The sequence below is a fragment of the Curcuma longa genome, chromosome 3 (assembly GCF_044706935.1).
Source record: "Curcuma longa cultivar G26 ecotype Majalengka, Jawa Barat chromosome 3, ITB_CL_G26_1.1, whole genome shotgun sequence".
NCBI lineage: Eukaryota > Viridiplantae > Streptophyta > Magnoliopsida > Zingiberales > Zingiberaceae > Curcuma > Curcuma longa.
The window spans coordinates 12,889,380-12,908,639 of NC_133863.1; the positions used below are offsets into that span (position 1 = coordinate 12,889,380).

The 19,260-nt window shown below is 35.6% G+C and overlaps 2 protein-coding genes across 3 annotated transcripts; both read right to left on the minus strand.

Annotated features, from left to right (window-relative positions):
* Positions 1-332: 332 nt before the first annotated feature.
* On the minus strand, positions 333-5,854 carry LOC141824775 (growth-regulating factor 5-like). The gene is made up of 4 exons (XM_074712113.1): positions 5,494-5,854; positions 4,272-4,638; positions 511-971; positions 333-408 (listed from the first exon to the last, which is right to left on the minus strand). Exons 1-4 carry the CDS (start codon positions 5,675-5,677, stop codon positions 401-403), a joined length of 1,020 nt encoding a protein of 339 aa, XP_074568214.1. The 5' UTR covers positions 5,678-5,854; the 3' UTR covers positions 333-400.
* A 1,691-nt stretch (positions 5,855-7,545) lies between these two features.
* Positions 7,546-19,032, minus strand: LOC141823955 (syntaxin-22-like). 2 transcript variants are annotated; one of them, XR_012601419.1, is made up of 8 exons: positions 18,538-19,032; positions 14,755-14,848; positions 10,180-10,319; positions 9,616-9,690; positions 8,196-8,353; positions 8,022-8,122; positions 7,741-7,938; positions 7,546-7,649 (listed from the first exon to the last, which is right to left on the minus strand). XR_012601419.1 is itself a non-coding variant. In XM_074711165.1 (7 exons), exons 1-7 carry the CDS (start codon positions 18,723-18,725, stop codon positions 7,873-7,875), a joined length of 822 nt encoding a protein of 273 aa, XP_074567266.1. In that variant the 5' UTR covers positions 18,726-19,032; the 3' UTR covers positions 7,546-7,872. The 2 variants fall into 2 exon arrangements, 1 of the variants encoding a protein (XP_074567266.1); XM_074711165.1 differs by having other exon boundaries at positions 7,546-7,938.
* Positions 19,033-19,260: the final 228 nt, after the last annotated feature.

Here is a 19,260-nt window from a genome sequence, read left to right on the forward strand (position 1 = left end):
CATGAGCAAAAGTGCATATAGACCGCCATCTCATCTTGAGCTCCCTGAGCCAGCATGAGATCAAGCACAAGATTCCAAGACACAATGTTATGAAGCTATAAATCACACAAGGGGAAGCTAATTGTTACTGTGGGTCATACCTCAAGGTTTATAGGGAAAAAACAACCTCTGAAAGATACCTATAGGTTTGATTGTTTAGAAACAAGTTTGCAAGTCAGTACTTGTCTAATGCGATACAAAACTTCTTGCACCCAACCTCTCGGAATACTAAGGCGCAAGATAATAGCAGAGACAATATAATCATTGTTGGATTACACTACTACAAAACCACAGGCAATACTGAACAGATGTTCGTTGTAGATTCAGCGAAGGACTGGAAGTATTTGAGATCCCCTCCCTCTCAATCTTCTGCAGAAAAAAAATTATAGCATAAGGGATACGAGAGAGGAAAAAGAAGACTGACCTGTGAACTACTATGCAGTACAAACATGGTTTGTGAATGAATCCCACCGTTTGGTGACCTGGAAGACGTGCTGGTGAAGTCTGGTGAAGTCATTGGAATTGAAATGGAGAGCTGGGTCGTGGAAAATGAGGCTCGGTTTGATCTATTGTCCTGAAGGTCTGGCCAAGAATCTCTTGCCTTGGGCCATTCTTCGAAAAAGGGTCGAAGGGGCTGAGTCTCATGTTTTGCTGGCTCTGTTAAACTGGATTCACTTCCAAATAAAGAATGATCCTGGCACTGCTGTCCAGATAGCGAGGGGAGGGTAACCTGCCCATGATCTTGCAGTAACTGAAGTTGAGGATACGCATTCCTCAAAATGAAAGAATCTTGCAATTTTGACTGAGGAAACGTGGATGACCATGTCGACATTAGGTGCCATGAGTTGTCAACTCCAAGGGCCTTTGCACTTCCAGAAGCTTCAGAAAAGAACCTGTGCTCATCCACATCAGCTCTAAGTCCAGAGAAGTACCTGTAGAATTGGGGCCATTACGCATCTCCATGAAATGATTTTTTTGCCGTACAAGGTTATGTAAGAAGCAACTATTTCTTTTAAAGCTTCAGAAACACAAGTTTCTATTATGGCTGTTTAAAAATCTAACAGCTTGAAACTCATGGATCACTAGATGCATGCCTCTTATTTCAATTTTGATGCACTGCATCTGAACTATAATTGTTGTTTCAGGCAACTTCTAAGACATATCAGAATGCAACCTCACACAGGCTTATTCTCATTGTTGCATTTCAAGAAAGTCCTAAAGCATATCAGAATGCAATCTCACACATGCTTATTTTCACTGTTGCCTTTCGACATGTTGAAGTTCATATCTATGTATTGCTTCACTGTAAATCATCATAAAAGGGGTTGAGATCATCTCTTAAACAACCAAAATGGGAGCTACCACAATAACAACATATCTAAATTTCTAGAGATCAAAGTGCTTGAAGCTCTTCAAATAAATTCATTAAAAAAACAAAGAAAAAGGTTCTTCAAAGGTATCCATTTCATAATTCTTGTGAGAATTCTCTTAAGTCACTAAGTCCAATAGCAATATAAATTGTGTAGGAAAATATAATTTTATTATTGTGTATATCCTAAAATTAAGCTAAAAATATTTCATAAATCATGGGATCATGATTCCATAAATTATGGGATATGATAGCATAGCTAGTTTCCATATAAAAGGTTGTTTAGTTTTTTTTGGAAAGTTTGCTAGAGTTTTTATTGAATAATTAGGATTTTTATTAGAAAAGTTTGTTATTTTATGAAAAATATCATATTATCAATTTATAAAAATGAGGTAGGTTCATGTATTGGATAAGTTTTTGAGTTAATACAGTTCTTAAGTTCCATAATGGTATCAGAATCTTAAGCTTGATTTTGGGTTTCCTTCTTCCAACCTTCAGCAGTGTATTTTTGTTGTTGTTGTTGTTGTTTTGCTCTGTTTTATAAAGGCAAAACAAAATATTTGTTATGTTCTTTATCAACCTTAATAGCTAGATTGCTTTTTCTAGTCTTCGTCATTGGCGGTTTATCTTTGTCGCTCAGCCTTCATGACTTCATAAAAGTTATATTACATTCTAAGAAATATAGAAAAGTGTGTTCACTGTTTATTTACATAATAAATTAATCCTTTGTCATCAATGAGGTTTCCACTGGTAGTTCATCTCCTCTAAAATTTTAATGAAGTTAAGGGTGTGTATTTTTTAGAAGTTTTTTTAAAAAAATAGTATTTTAAGAAAGATAAATATCAACAAGATATTGATGAAAAATATAATTTACTGAATTACACACTTAGGTTTTGAGAATTCTTAACTCTCACACCATACTTTGGATTTTACCAAATCACATAGTTGTTTCTAAAATATCCCTCTATTTGTATTCCTTACTCGAACCATCCACACCGTACCAATGCCTGTGCCACCAAACCATCACCTCTTCTATCGTGCCTGAAGAATTTCATTTTACACGCAACAGTTGTCGCCCAAACTCCTATTCTGGTGGTATATTAACCAAAAAAAAGAAAAATACAAAAAAACTTTTTCTCCAAAGAACATCGACGACCTCTGAAGCTCTTATGGCAATATTGATAGGTTTACTTTGCCTCAGTGCAACGCAGTAGTTGATATCTATCACCTTTTATTCTCCTCAGTGCTTTCACATATAGGTTTTCTTGCTTTGATACAAGATTTTTATAGGGTTTTCCTTTATTTGAAGGTTTTTTTATCTTCTACAAATGTAATTTGTCCATTGTTGTTTTAGTCAATGTATGTAGAATTAATATACTATAGCTCCCAAAGTCTTGAGTTGATTGATAAATATTTAGGGTTTTCTATTAAACAACTACTATAAGATCTCTCTACCTCTATAAAGAAGAGATTTTTTATAGTGCATTTTAGGAGTGATTCACCTAACGACTTAGTGGGCTATGAAGTACGAGCTAGGCTTCAATCGACATAAATAACTTTATTAGCATTCTATATTATTTGTAAGGTTTTATCCTATTTTCGCTATATATAACTCTTAACAAAATCAACTGAATCCACAGATGAGCGCCACATGGATCTAACAAGTTCTATTTGTCCTTGCAATGGCAAGAAAAAGAAAAATTTATTTGTAAGAATGGGTTATTTTGGTCCAATCATCCAACTATTTGAAAAGTTGAGAAGTCAAGTATGTAGCTCTTGCATTATATTTAAATATGAGTTAAGCATCATGAGTTAATAGGTAGGCTTGGCAAATTAATAGACTAGTTTCTAGTTTATACAAGTATGGAAAATTGATATCTATCGAATCAGCATAGACTTAACCTTAAGTATTGTGAGGTGTTGCAAAGCTACCACTAGGTCACACATGCTGCCAATTAGGGTTTTGGAATATGAATTGGACTTCAACTCTTAACAAGGGCATCAAGACTTGAATAGGGGAGATAGTATCTCACAAGTATAGTTTACATGGTGAGTTGTGGACTACTAAAGGGAGTTTATGAACCCAAAAAAAGTTAGCTACTATTAATTTTGACTTAATAAACATTTAAGGCTAGTGATTAATCATAACAAATTAATAGGTATTTTTATCATCCATGAAAATCATGACAATTGATATCTAAGCCAACTAAATCCTATGCATGGTGAGGTGTAAGAAATAGTTGTCTATGTGAAAGAGAGTTTGTCACTGGGCTTCACACGCAGGCAATGAGGGAGGAACCATGAGTTGAAATTCAGGTTTTGATGGAATAAATTTTAAGTGAGAAAGATTGTAACATTGTAGTTTAGCCTCACACAGCGGGCTGTGGATTAATAAATGAGATTTATAAACTTAGAAAAGAACTAATCTAACATGGATTAGAAAATTAGCCTATTAATTTGACAAGCCCAACAACTAGTTCAAAATAGCTAATTGAAGTTATTAGTAGTTCGCTCATCTATGCTTATGAGCTTGCTTTATCAGCCCATGATTCACCAAGGTTTTTCTCCCCACTGTATACATACTATCCAAAATGGTCATAAATGATAGGTACTTCTCTAAATTCATTGGCAAAGTTGTTTATAAGTATAAGTGGAATCTCTTGATGTATAAAATCTATCGGAGTAAGAAAAATTAACTTGTGCTGCAAATGAACTCAAGGTAAACCAACCAGCCGAGCTTAATTGATTCTACCGATTTCACTAGCACAGGACAATCCAAATATCATAGAAACCATAAATTAACCAAATGCTCTCATAGTGTAAAGGAACATATCCATTTCTTAATGTACAAGTAGTAATATACCTATTGCTCAGGGTGTAGGTGTCCACGGGCAGCTGAGACGAGCCAGTGACGGTGATGCAAGGACTATGAGTACTTGGTCCAGCAGTTGAATGCATAGTAATGTTCTTGAAGTTCTCAGCACCACTCCTACTGGTATTGCTACTGGCGGGAGAAAGGGATGCCAAGGTTGACGAAGTATTCTTAGTGGGGGAGACAGTTCGTGATTCCACAGGCTTTCTTGAACGGTTGCGGCCACGGTGCATGTGACGCTCACAATACTTTGAACCAGGATATGCATCCTTAGAGCAGCGCCACTTTTTCCCATCGGTCCGACGACATCGCCCTGGTTCAGGGTCTGGTCTCTTTCCATAGTAGGAATAGTAACTCACTAAATTCAAGAGAAAATATGACTTTATAGCATGAGTTGTTTTATAACAGAAGAAACAATAACAAAAGAGAGTTAAATACAGCTCGATCAGTAGACCCAGTAGTTCAATATCGATCAAAATATCCATTTAATTACTAACAAACAGGAGACTTATCAAATTCTCTAAAGAACATATGACAAACATCCTTTTGAGAAAGTATAAGGATTTGCAAGCTGTTTACAGTGGCTAACTGTACTTCCCAAATCAAAGGAACAAAAAAAGGAGTAACAATCCTAAAAATAATAGCACAAAACCAAAATAACCGGAGAGGATGAAAATATTCGACATTCAACACAGATAACGAGAGGACATAATGTGCACGCAACCCTATAAGTTACAAAGACCAGAGTTCCAGGATAACATATTGATGGAACAAAAAACCTCTGCTAAATACTATTTCACCAACAGGGTAAATGGTAGAAAAAAATCCTAGCCTTTTCTAACTTGACTGGAAAATTGAAATACAAATTTTGAGGAACAGCAATATATATAGCAAAAATTAGGCACTCAATCGCCGAAAAATAATTCGAATGAACCATAAAGCTACATTAAAATGCCAACAAAAAGGGCTACATGAGGCATAAGTCAAATATGTTCACAACTTACTAAGAGCAAACCAATAAGAGAACTTGAAAACCATTGCCCAAAATATCTAATTACAAGAAACCATCGATCGAATCTAGACGTCAAACATCAAAAGTAAAATATCAACTTCAAAGGAGAACTTGAATCAGTAAATAAGTTTCAAAAGGAAGCCATTGGTTGAACAAGAAAACAACGGGGGAAACGACGAGAACTTGGCCTTGATCTCTTACAAGAAGGGTGAAAATATCGTCCGGTCAAGGCCTCGAAGCTTCTCCGAATGGGAACGATGAGCTGCGGAGGCACGGGCACGCCTGCTATCAGATACTTCAAGATCAGCGCCTGATGCTCCAGCTCCTGCCACTGAGCCTCCGTGAAAGTACGACGGCCCCCTATCGCCGCTTCGACGCTGCTCATGATGCCGCGAGCACAGCGCAGGCTCAAAGGGAGGCGAGAGGAAGCAGATCGATTAGAGGAGAAGGGGAAAAAGAAGAGGGCGCCCAGAGCTCAGTCAGGAGAGGCGGTTGAGCCACCCGCCGGCGACGAGGGTGACTTATAAAGCTGCTCCACCATCTGGGGTGGAAAAGAGAAGGAAAGGGGCGGTGGAGAGAGAGAGAGACGGCGGTGTTGCGTATTATAGACGAACAATTTGGGCCAAAAGTTTGGGCTCAAATTGGGCCCAAACAAGCATATTTACAGGGATACAGAATTCGCGGTCCATATCGAAAGCAATTATGGCGAACTGTTTATTAACCGAAATATAAATTTGAAGAGTGAATAAATAGGAATGTCTTGATGTAAATATATATCATATCTCGTAATATAATAAAAATAATAATATAATTTTTTGATTAATACGACATTGGAGTATTTAAAGGTCCTTAATTTCTTCACTAGTTGATTGCAAAGACATCGTCAGTTTCCCTTGTGATGATGATCTCCTTCTCTCAATTTCTAGTTGGCGTCCTCGACTTTTTGAGTTAAAGAAGAAGGCATCTTATTTTGGTCTTCCTCTATGGATGCACACAAATTGTGAATAAAATTAGATGGTAAAAATTATTTTATATGGGCTTCCTAATTTCTTTTTTTTTTTTTGAAGGATGGATTTTTGGAGATATACTGATAGGAGCACTAGAAAAGCTTTGGATAACATTTAAAATTCTAAATAGATGAATTATGTGTTAATGTAATCGTACCTTAAGTAGTTGTTCTGGAACATTGAACATATGAGAGAACATAAGATAGAAGATTGAGTAGGCTAAGACAAAGGATATATTTTCATTCTAATCTATTTTGATGATATTTTAATCACAGGAGACAATCATGACGAGATTTTGTTGGCAATTAAGTTTTTCTAGGTTGCATGAATTTTAGAATATGTATGGATTTGTATAAAGGAAAATAAAATAACAAGATCTAATTAGTCAATCAAAGGAATTAGGTTGACAATGAAGAAGATCTATTAGAATACCTAATTCAACGGGGATCATACCCTATTTATATAACGCCAACTTAGCTCTAAGCAATTGGATTACACGAGTTAGAATTCCCCACACACAAGTATTGATAATAGTGTGCATTTAAATTCCCAACTCCGTTGGGTGCATACATACACACATCTTTGTCAACCAGGCTTAAGATAAACAACTATAAATCCATACATTAATTACTTGAATGATTGTATGGTAAATCCAGTTGTTGTTGTTGTTGTTGTTGTTGTTTGTTCAATCCAAAGACGAATATTCAGTGGCTCACATATATAGTGTATAGCCTTCAGTGAAGTACCTCACTCAAATGTATTTTAGGCACACAAATGGCAACCAGGATTAGGCTTACTAACTAAAAACTAGTATACCCACCATGGAAAAACAGTAAAACCAAAAAAAACAAAAAATTATTCTACTAAATGCCAATCTACAGCTGAAAATATGATCATTGTCAGATATTGCACTAATAGTCTAATTTTCAGCAATAAGGGTATGACATGACACTGAATTGTTACAAAATGGAAGATAATTGGCAATGAAATAAAGCCCACTTAATCCTACCAAAACCAATTTTAAGAAGACACCATTCAAGATAATTGGCAATGAAAAAATTTTGAGAGAGCACTGAGCCGATCCATTCAAGAGTTTTGCCTTCCTTGATTATCAATTCACTTGTGCACGAATGCAAGTGAATGCATTACAACAAGATATTACATTTTCAGTCTGCTGACACCATTTCTTTTTCTTTAACCCAGACACCATTTCTATAATCTACCCAAGCAACAAATAGATAAACAATTTCATAACGAATTGGAAGTTGGAATAGCATGTTGAACAAACTTCACAAACAAAGAATTCCAGTTAAGCCCCTTGATTATCAACAACGCGAACGACGGAATGAACTGCATCAGATAAAAAGAAGCACCTCAACGCCTGGAAGCAAAAGCAACAGAAAGCGCACACAAAGAACTCAAGTTGCAAACTGTTATATACACTTCAATATCATATCATAAACTATGCCAAGGCTGCAGCTTTAGAAGACCAGTGGGATGATATTAGAGTTGAGTCTGATCAAACCATTGAGTCGAGGGTCCAGAATTGACTGAAGTGCACTACAATCTCAGATCATGCTGCGATGATTATTATCACAATGAGTAGGATAATGCCAAAAATCACCAAAAGCAGGCACATCTGCACAAAACCCATCTAACTCAAAAACACAACAAATTCAAAAAGTTGATGCTCCTTTTTTTAGAGGCAGAAATTGATCTTACGAGGGACGAATTTGACTTTTGAGTTTTTTCTGCCTTTTTAAGCTGGGATTTTGCTTGTAAAGTTGCTGCGTGAGAACTCTCGATGTGGGAGTTGATATCATCTGCAATAAACTTGGAGTTCATCAAAAGGAAAACACAAATGAAGATGAACATTACCAATTTAATTTTTCTCACCAATTACAATTCCTTGATCATTAACCAGCACGGCAAGGTCCTTGAAGATTTCATTCACCTGACCAATCTGTTGTTGAATTTCTTGAATGCCCTGTTCTCTCTCCTCGATGATTGCCTCATTAAAAACAATCTCATTATCCAACAACAACAACTCTTGCCTATACAACAAAAAAATCATGATATTAGGAAATCTCTAGAAAAAAAATGCGAAGTCATCACAAATTCTCCTAAACTTGTACAAACTAAGATGCAATGACTGGAACTTCAGTCACAGAGCAGGATTTGCTCATTACCAAGAACAACTAGGGAAAAAGACCTGCAATTGGCATTAATTATTCAAGTAATTTAACAGCCTAACATGGGACTGGCTATGTCAACTTATATGATCAAATCCATATAGATAGTCAGTATGCCTATCAAGTTATGCATTAAAGGTACAACCTATTCAAGTGCTACATATTCTTGTTGGCTTTGATTTTTATGTAAAATCACAACACTATAGTGTTTTAACTCATGCAATTGTTATCTAAACAGAAATTGCAGCATTACCACTAAGCTCAAGTATTTGGTGCAAACCTTCATGATGACCGTGTATTAAAGTTCACTCTCATGTTCAGGGGATCAAATTTGAACCTGCTGAGGATCATGTGATGCTGAAATCCAGATTAAAACTCGTGATAAAAATCAAGGTCTAACTAAGATCAAGTTGGGTAGTGGTCTGAACCGTGGAATTGCTAGGTAGGCAACCAAGATTGAACCAAATTTGAGACAGGGCCACTCATATGTTGAAGTTGCTGCAGCAGCAGAAGTGTCTCTTCTCATGTTAAGTCCAACAACACTGATGAGTATTGCATGATTACGAGTGCCCTCTGATGGCCACCTGCAAGATTGACGTTGATCAAAGGTCTCCATGTTTGCAGCCAACCCAAGAAGTAACTAACTCGTTGAAGGCAGGCTTCATTCAATTTAGTCATAGCATCATTTTCAATTTATTAACCCAATACTAATACCAATTTTCTTCATCTGTCTCTCTCTACTTTGAACAACCCACCATCATCTGGACAGTTGGTCTTGGGGTCTTATAATCAGTTGCCTGGGCATCCATTTGGTACTTTTGGTTTTGCACAAAATCAATTGGTTCTTTGTTTTTTGATGGGATAGTAATGTAGTAATAATTTTCAGGTTCAGAAACATTCAGGTATTAAGTTGTTATAAGAAGTAATAGCATCCCTAATGACAAAAGCATAGATGGAAAAAATTTGTCATTCATAAATATTCATATAAAAGATTATGAAAGTAGAAAATTTTGTTAAGCACTTTGTGCAGGTAAAATAAATTTTTTCATGAGATAGTAACTAATTGTAAATAATTAGAACCTAGAAACATCACGTACTAGGAAAAGACATGAGCTAGAAATCACCTTCTAGAATCTGCAAGCAGAGCACGCTGTTCACGAGGTTTGCTAGAACCAGAGTCAGCTTCAGTTGCATCATAGCTGTACAAATATAAACAGGCATTGAAGGTAACTGCAGTAAGTTACAAGAATAACCACAGTGAAAATTAAATAAATTAGAAAAAAAAAATTGACTATACTTAACAGCTGATTGGGATCATTAACCTAATTAAATCTAGTTGTTCATATAGCAATACCCATGCCAACTCCCTATTTGCCCCTTGTTAGGAAACAAACAACTCAGATACAAGCACTTTTTCTACCAAATATGCATGAAGGGATTCTTGTCAAATAAAGAGGCCAATAAATCAATTGGAACTAGATGAGAAGACACTCGTGTCAAAACTGAAAAACAATGATCCACTGAAATACTAATTTGAAAAACTGAAACAATGATCTTATCGAGTGACCAAAGTTAAAAACTGACCACAAGCAAAACCAACCAATAGAATCTAGCATATGTCACCACCATTGAGATTTAAGGAAACAATGCAGCAGCTCAAACCAAAAATCCAACACAGTACAAATTACCTTTGAGGGTAATTTGGTTCTGGAGCCAATGGGGCAAATGCAGTCTCCCTCTCAGCAGCCAACCTCTGAAATTTCTGGAACTCCTTCAGGATATTTTGAAAATCCTTTGCAAGTTTTGCATCAGCAACTTTTTTACTCGCCTGACAGAATTAATAAATGCTTGAACACATGCAATCATTTAATCACAAGTTTCAGAGGGTATCCACTGTATTTGCAGTGAGAAAGATCTAAGAGAGATGATGATACCATGAGGACGACGACAACCAAGTCTTTATCCCACTAAGTAAGATTGGTTATATAAATCCTTAAATGTCATTGGACTCAATCTCCTACTATTTTATCATCTATATTTAAATAAATTTTATCATTGTTAATCAAGTCTTTTTTGATATTCCTCTTCCTCGATTAATGTGAATATTTGTCATGGTATTACATCGCCTAACTCGCATAGTTCAACATTTAGCTCTATATAATCTAACCGCTATTGTGTAAAACGTTCCTTTAAGCTTTAGAGGTGTTACCTTACGCTCACAAAGAACATCTAATATTCTCTATTATCCTACTTATATCCAATGTACAACATCTCTATCAACTCCTCCATCCTTTTGCAAAAACAATCCTAAATACTTAAAACTTTTAGTTACATGTAACTCATCATTTGTTATTTTGACAATTGTCCTACTGCCTCTACTACTACTCAACTTAAATTTTATATATTCTATTTTTACTGTACTAAGTCTAAAACCTTTAACTTTCAGTGTCTTCTGCCAAAATTAGAGATTAGCATTTACTCCTTCACATGCCTCATTATTAAAACAATGTCATTTGCAAATAGCATGCACCATGATAACGTGTCTTAGATGTGTCTAGTGAGTTCGTCCATAATTAATGTAAAAAAATATAGACTTAGAGCTTAACCTTAATGTAACCCTATTTTATAAGAAAAGTTTCTGCTTCGGCTAATCCTCTTGGAATCTTCACTCTTTTCATTACATCCTCATACACATCCTTAATTATTTCAAAATGCGCTATAGTAACATCTTTCTTTTTTTAGAATTCTCCACATAATCTCTTTCAAAACTCTATCATAAGCTTTTTCTAGGTTGATCAATATCATATGTAAGTCTCGCTTCTTTTCCCAATACTTTTCAATCAGTTGTCTGAGAAAATGTATAGTTTCTATCATCAAGTTTTAAGGCATGAATCCAAATTAATTTTTAATTATCTTAGTCTCTTTCCTTGATCGTTTTCTCTCTTTTTGAAAATTTCATGGTATGACTCATTAACTTAATACCCCTACAATTCACACAATTTTATACATCTCCTTTCTTTTTATCCAAGGAACTAAAGTACTTCCGCTCCACTAATTAGGCATTTTCTTTATTTTCAATCTCAGGTGAATAACTTCGTAAACCATTCAATAACGTACTTCCCTAGATACTTCCATACCTCTATCAAAATATTATCCGGTCCAAATGTTTTTTCATTTTGCATCCTATTTAACACCTGTTCTACTTTTTGAAATTTGAATTTTCTAATAAAAATTTAAATTTCTAAACTAGTTTGACCTACTTAAATTTCTTAAGTTAAGTTGGTCACTTAAATCTTTATTAAAAAGTTGATAAAAACACCTCTTTAATCATTGTTTTATTTCCTCATCCTTCACTACTACCCCATTCGATTTATCTTTGGGTAAGATCCCTAATTTTTCTCTCTCTTAGATGTCCCTTTTCTCTTCTTTTTTATCTAGCTATCAATACTAGCGTTCGAAAACTTTATTCTTGGTTTCACTCACAACTCTCTTGTCCTCTATCTTGGCTACTGCATACTTTTGTAAGTTTTCTTCATTCTTACAAGTGGTATAATAACTTATAGGTTGTTCGTTTTTTCCTTCACTTTCTCTTGTAATTTCTCATTCCACCACAAAGATTATTTATTTGCTGGTGTCTGTCCTCTTGACTCACTGAGTACGCTCTTGATCACTATTTTCAAATTTGACGTCGACTTATCTTGTGTAATAGTAGAATCACTGTGTATTTTTCCTAATGTCTGTGCTCCTACCCTCTCCTTAAAGATACATTATTTCCTATTCTTTAACTTCCACCACTTGATTTTAATTTTAATACGATAAATAAAAATAAATTCCAATAACAAGACCCATGTCTTCAATCGAATTTAATAACAAATTATAAGATTCTTTTTTAAAAAAATAGAGAATCTTCACTTTATCCACTTTTTTTGTCATTTTAGACCACAAAATTTAAAAACTACATTTACCCTCTATACTTTTGAAATTCACTTCATTCTAACTCCTACTGTTTGCTTCGTCTCAACCAACTGACAACTCCATTACAAAATCAATATCTTGCATTAGAGTTATTGTGTTGATCCCCTTAACCTAACACAAGAAAGAGCATAGCCTTTCACCTTTTCCCTTTATTAAAGAAAGATCTCTTATGAAGCATGGTTAAGCTATTTGAACATCTCTCCATAGAAGGCACAAGATGGTGAAATTATTCCCATCACTATAAATAGAGCTAAGAGTGAACATAGGCAGTTGATTCAAAATCTCTAGCATGTCCACGTCCTCCTCCAGCATATTGAGAACCTCTAGTATTGTTGGTTGGATCACCACTGTCACATATGCTCATAGGATTCCAATGAGCACAAACCTCTCCATCACCTTCTTCAGCAATTATTGTAGCTAAAGCAATTGTTTTGGTGCCAAGCAAGTATAAGGATAGGGTTTTGGCAACAAGGAAAGGAATAGAGTTCTAGGTCATGAAGGGGACAGCTAAGTCACTAGGTTTCTGACTGCAAGGGTGCGAGTAATCTCTTTTACGCTAAAAATCCATGTTCCAAAAGAATGTCTATTCTAGGTTTATTCTGGATTATTTAGGAATAGAAATTCTGACAGAATTATTAGTCCAGGTTCACATGGATTACCAAATGCTAGAATTCTTATTCCATAAAACCCGCAAGGAATAGAATATTGTGGCGAACCATTCATGTAGTTAGCAAAACCAACACTGTAATGAGCACAAATTATTGTTATCTTTCTCTAATTTCTTTTCTAAAAACAATGGATCCACCCATAAAGTAGGAACTAATGTTGATGCTCATAAGAAAATTACATGAAAACAATTAAGCCTTGTAAGCTGTCAATTTATGCATTCTAGGGATAGAAATTTTTGAATTCATTTGGCTGCAGGTTCAGCATGAGTCAGCATGGTGATTGTATGATTAAATGCCCCTTTATCCTTATTTTTTTGACTTGAGCAACAAGTGGAAAGGAACATGAACATAAAATATATTTATGAACTTTATTAGCGTCTCTTATGTTTCATAACTGTCAAACTATGCTGGATTTTGTGTAGATAGTAGGTTTCCACTAACCTGAATTAGGAATGAGGAATAATTTCAGCAAAACAAGTCACCCTACCCTACCCTATTGTCATCCCTATAGCATATCTACCAAAATTCTTGCACTCTACCATAATTGCAAGATTATGAAGAAAAATTATTTCCATCAATTGCATGTATAATCCAAGCTTATTGGTTGCAATCAAAAAGAAACAAGCTTTTGAAATCCCTCTATGCCAAGGACCAACAAGAGAAAGCAGAATAAGGGAAAGTTTGCTTATGGTTCAGAGTTCATTGGATAACTCAATGAGAAACTGATTAAGTTCTTGTATTTCTTAATCATGTTAAACCTGTGAAAAATAGACATCCATTTCCCACTATGGATAAAATTCCGTAAAAAGGGTGGACAGCAGAAAATCAATATTTTACTCATTGGTAAGCTGATTCATTGTGGAATACATGTTGGCATTTTTCAGTTAAGATAAGAGTTGAAGGAACGGATAGAAATTCTGACATAGTTAATGTAATAAAATAATAATGACAATGATCATAAAAGAAATCTTTAAAAAATGGAACCTAACTAACAAATGATATGTACCCAGTAAAAAGATTAATAACATAGTAAATGCTAAAGGGTGGTCGGGTGCACAAAACTTCCACCAATGCGGGGTCCCAGGGAAGGATCTATTATACGCAGTCTTACCCTGTTTTGTAAGAGGTTATTTCTAAGACTCAAACCTGTGTCCTTCAGATCATATGGCAACACTTTTACTGTTGCGTCAAGGCTACCCTTCACTAACAACATAGTAAATGATGACAAATAGAATGTGATAGCTTAAGGGATATATTCTACAAGGATGTGAGCATGAGAGTTGATTTTTATCATTGGCAACAAAAAATTATAAGAGAGAAAGGAAGAATTGATTGAAACAACAGTATCATCCATGATTAATTGACTTTATAAAAAAAAATAAAAATATAAGTTTCTCCTTGCTAGAAGCCTAAAAATCTATAGGAATGTATTTTTGGTCTGTCATGTCATCAAAACACCTTTATTATCAGACAAGTTTGTAAACACCAATTGGATAATTGCATGAGAACTCATAAGAAAACCTATAAATCAGAAGATTGGAAATTCAACTAACACTAAAGCTACACCAATGCCAGGAGAGTAAATAAGAGAAAAGGTATATGGAAAGAGTTGAAACTTACACTGACTTCAACATGATGATCTGTTTCACTGGCTTGTTTAAGTTTTGCAGAAGTGTCTTTAACTAATTGTGAAATTTGTAGTCTAGTGTTATTCCTGCCAGGAAACATATTAAATTAAGTGTGAAAAAGAAGTTCCACGGAAGAATTGATTTTACATGGAAAACATCAAACATACAGCTAGTACATGGAAGAAACTATTGCCAACAAAACCAAATAGAAAGATGATCTAATTTGAAAAGTAAAAAATGGCATAAAGGACTAGGACTGCAATTAGAAGTTTGCTCAGAGATGCTCAGTAAAGGGAATATAGTTCATCATCATACCTAGGAACTTATCAAAACAACCCCACCTTAAAAAAAAAAATAAAAATAAGGGCAAAACAACCACATTTCTAGAAAGAAACTAAACATTCTTATTCTTTAGCAACATTAGAGCAACCTAACAAATCTAGTAAGCATTCTATCGACATTAAAGAAATCTTTTCAAAGATGGGGAACGTTCAGATTTATAATTTTGATGAAGAGAAGGATGGTAACCATTATTTACTATTCATCGATACACAGGCAGTACACTTTTTCACATCTTAAAGCTCTCACTCCATTATATCATGGTTTTTAAAAAAAAATAAAACTAGGTGTAATTTAAAGTCTCTCCTCCCTCTCTCAATTTGGAAAGAAATTGATTTCTCTCTCTCTCTCTCTCTCTCTCTCTCTCTCTCAATTTAAAAAGAAAGAAATCTCTCTCCAGCTGCCAATTTTGGGGGGGGGGGGGGGGGGAAAAATCAATCTCTCTATTTGGGAATAAATCGATCTCTCTCCCAGTTCCTCTATTTGGAAAAAAAAATAGATCTTTCTCTATCTCCCACTCTATTTGGAGAGAAATCCACTACTCACTCCCTCCAGATTTGGAAGTTGTGCTGCTACCTTCACTTCGGTTTGGAAGTTTCATCAGATATGGAAATGTCTTCCATTACCCATCTCAATTCATAAGATAGTCGATCTACTTTCGCCAGCTTGGAAGATTTCTGGTTCTGGAAAGGCTGCTGCTGCCTTGTTTTGAAAGGGGATTTCCAACAAAGAAGGAAGGTGAGAAATCTCCTACCTTTCTATATCTTCCTCCCTTTCTCAGTTTGAGCAACCCACTTGCTCATGTAAGACAACCACCCTCAAGGTTTCATTTGGCTAGTGTATTAAACAATTGAGATCGTTATGAATTAAGTTCGTAGTGGAAACTTGGAAGGTTGATTGATAATTTGAAAGTTAGTGTTTTCACCTACTTTTGCATTAGAATTTTCTCTAAAATCCTAATGCCTTGTTTTGGGTAGCAACTTAGAAGGCAAGAGAGAATGATTTTTTTATCAAGTTTTGATCGATGAATCTCCTTTTTGAGATAGGATCTTCACCCCTTTGTTAGGGGATATAAAAGGAGGACTATGGAGAGCTTGCAAAGGTTGGCGCTTTGTGCTTAAATTCTTACATCTATTATGCTTCTTACTCGCTTGCAAAGGTTGGCTCTCGTAGTGATCCTAAACCTCAATTATTGTGTTTCTTACTCGCTCACTTGTTCTCATCCATTATAGTAGTTGTAGCCGGCGATCTAGTCGACTAAAGCTTAGTTTCAGTCCACTAAGTTGCGAGCCAGCAAAATATTTATGTTTGTGGCTGAATTGATTAGACAATCAATTAAACAGGTTAAGTCATCAAGGCAATCAATTGAATCCTTAACAAGATGTAGAAAGAAGACCATTGATTGATCAAAGGAAAGTTGCAACTATCAGATCACTTAGACAATAAAATGGTTTAGTCAATTGAAGTCGAGGTGAGTTGATCGAAGTAGTTATTGCCTTGGAGAGCAATCGACTTATGATAAGTGGAGTCAACTCAAAGATCCGTTGATAAATTGAAGACTATAGCAATCGCAATAATCAATCGATTGAAATTGTAGTCAATGATAGAATAAAAAAGTGTACTTGAAGCCAATTTAGAGGCTATAAAAAGAGCACCATGGAGAGCTTGCAAAGGCAAACACTTTGTGCTTAAATTCTTACATCTATAAGCTCTCTCATTGTAATCCTAAGCCTATTGTTGTGATTCTTAGTTGCTCTCACTAGTTCTCATCCATTTGAACAATCATAGTCAACGATCCAGTCAATTGAAGGTGAGTGAACCAACTAAGCAGTTGATTTAGACTAATCAACTAACAAACAAAATGTTTCTATTTGTGGCCGAGTTGATTAGATAGTTGACTAAACGAGTTGAGTTGAGTTGACTAGACAGTCAATTGAATTTATAACAAGAGTCGAAAAAAATATCGTTGATCGGTAGTGAAAATATCATTGATCGGAGAGTAGTCAAATATGATAAGTGGAGTCGACTCAAAGATCTATTGGCAAACTAAAGACCATAACAACTGCAAAAATAGTCGATTGGAGATGCAATCAATCGATTAATCAATGAAGAAATAGAAAAGTGAAACTGAAGACAACTTGGAGGCTATAAAAGGAGGACTATGGAGAGCTTGCAAAGGCTAGAGCTTTATGCTTAACTTCTTGCATTTATAAGTTCTCTTATTACAATCCTAAGCCTCAATTGTTGTGCTTCTTATTTGCTCTTATTTGTTGTCATTCATCATAAGAAAATTGTGAAAGAGATTTCTCCACCTCTAGAAGGATCCAAAAGCTAAAAAGTTAGTGGGCATTCATAAATAATTCACTGAAGACTTGTGGATTAGGAACAAGGGTTCCAAATCACATAACACATCGTGTTACATTTGTATTCATATTTTTTACTTTCCGCTATGCTAATCGTGTTTGATTGGCCTTGCTAAAGTTTTAGCAAAAGTAAAAAAGTTGACGCTATTTGTCCCCTCTAACCATCCGACCATCATCCCAACTGTTCCTAAGACTCCATTGGATGGACACCAAACTAATAGTAACAAAGAGCATGTGACTATAGATAGATTTATTAGTGAGAATATGTAAATCTTAGGCATGTATAACCCATACTGTCTGAACTATTCGGTTCAATATTTTAACCTTAAATTCTTACTTATCTATAATAATAAGAGAACTAAAATTACTGTTTTTACTGTCGAAGCAAAGATGCTAGAACCGAAGACATTTTCTTTTAAATAAAAAAATCATTTTTTGCAAGAACAAGCTTTATATCAAAACTTCAAGAATTGTACTTTCTCATTGAGCATTTGAGAAATTTTAAAAATAAATTGATCCGCTTATTTCCGATGCTAAGGCAAAGAAAGAGACTTCTTTTAAATATAAAAATATTGCAAGAACAAAGTTTATATCAAAACTTAAAAATAAATTAATTCACTTATTTCTGATGCTAAGGCAAAAGCAAGAGATTTCTTTTAAATAAAAAAAAAGCTTTGGGGCAAGAATAAGTTGTATATCAAAACTTCATGAATCGTTTCTTTCTCATTGAGCATTTGAGAATGTTAAAAACAAATTAATCCACTTATTTCTGATGCTAAGGCAAAAGCAATAGACCTCGTTATGCTAGCTTTGTAGATTAACAAGAAAATATAAATAGACATGAAATGTTAGCGGCCACGGGAACCATCTTATGGATCAACTAGCAACCCTGATTTAATTTCTTATCCATGGTAAATTGGAGTTTATCATATATCGATCACAAAGTCAAAGGGCGGGCCAAACCAAAGCTAGACCAAACGAAATCAACATGAACCAGCGTATCGAGATTAAATAGACCAATAGGAAAATAAATACAACAAAAAGGGACATGGCAAAGGGAATTGCGCGCTCACAGCTTATCGCGTAGCTGGGGGGTGTCCTTGGGGGTTCCGATAGTGTTGACGAGGCGCTCGAAGTTGCGAACGGCCGTAGTGATCTGGAACAGCCCCGCGGCGACCGCCTGCGTCTGATCCTGCCTTCCGTTCGTCAGATCCCGCCGGCCGGCGAGCGGTCGCCCCGCATCCAGATCCTGGAAGCTCATTCTGTCTCCCTCAATTCCAACCAGAGAAAGAGAGAGAGAAAGACCCGCTGAAGCAAGTTCGAACCAAAAAAAAAAAAAAAGCCGATCGAAGGAATCCGAGACCGATCTCGGAAAGACGGTTGGGAATTCGCGTGCGATAGAGAAGAAACCACGAGACAAGAACTTGGCTCGATCGAGAGACGATGGAAGAATAGTGATCGGGAAGGGGAAGAAGGAAGATTGGGAGGTGAAGAGGCCAAAGCGAAGAAACCAAAATTGGGAAGAAAACAACGAAAATGGAAACAAACCAGCAACAGTACAGCGATCGACAAGGCCGACCGCGAATCGACGAATAAATAATGCCGCTGTAAAAATATAAGAAATTAAAATAAATAATGATGGCCGGGCTCTCCTCTCCTCCTTCGCGTCACAACTTAAGTGACGATTATTTTGCGTGTTGCTTCGTGCGTGGGACTTGTGGAGATGCCACGTCAACGTCACCTGAACGTGTACTCCCAGTTATGCTGATTTGCTTTAATTTAACGTCTATTTTAGC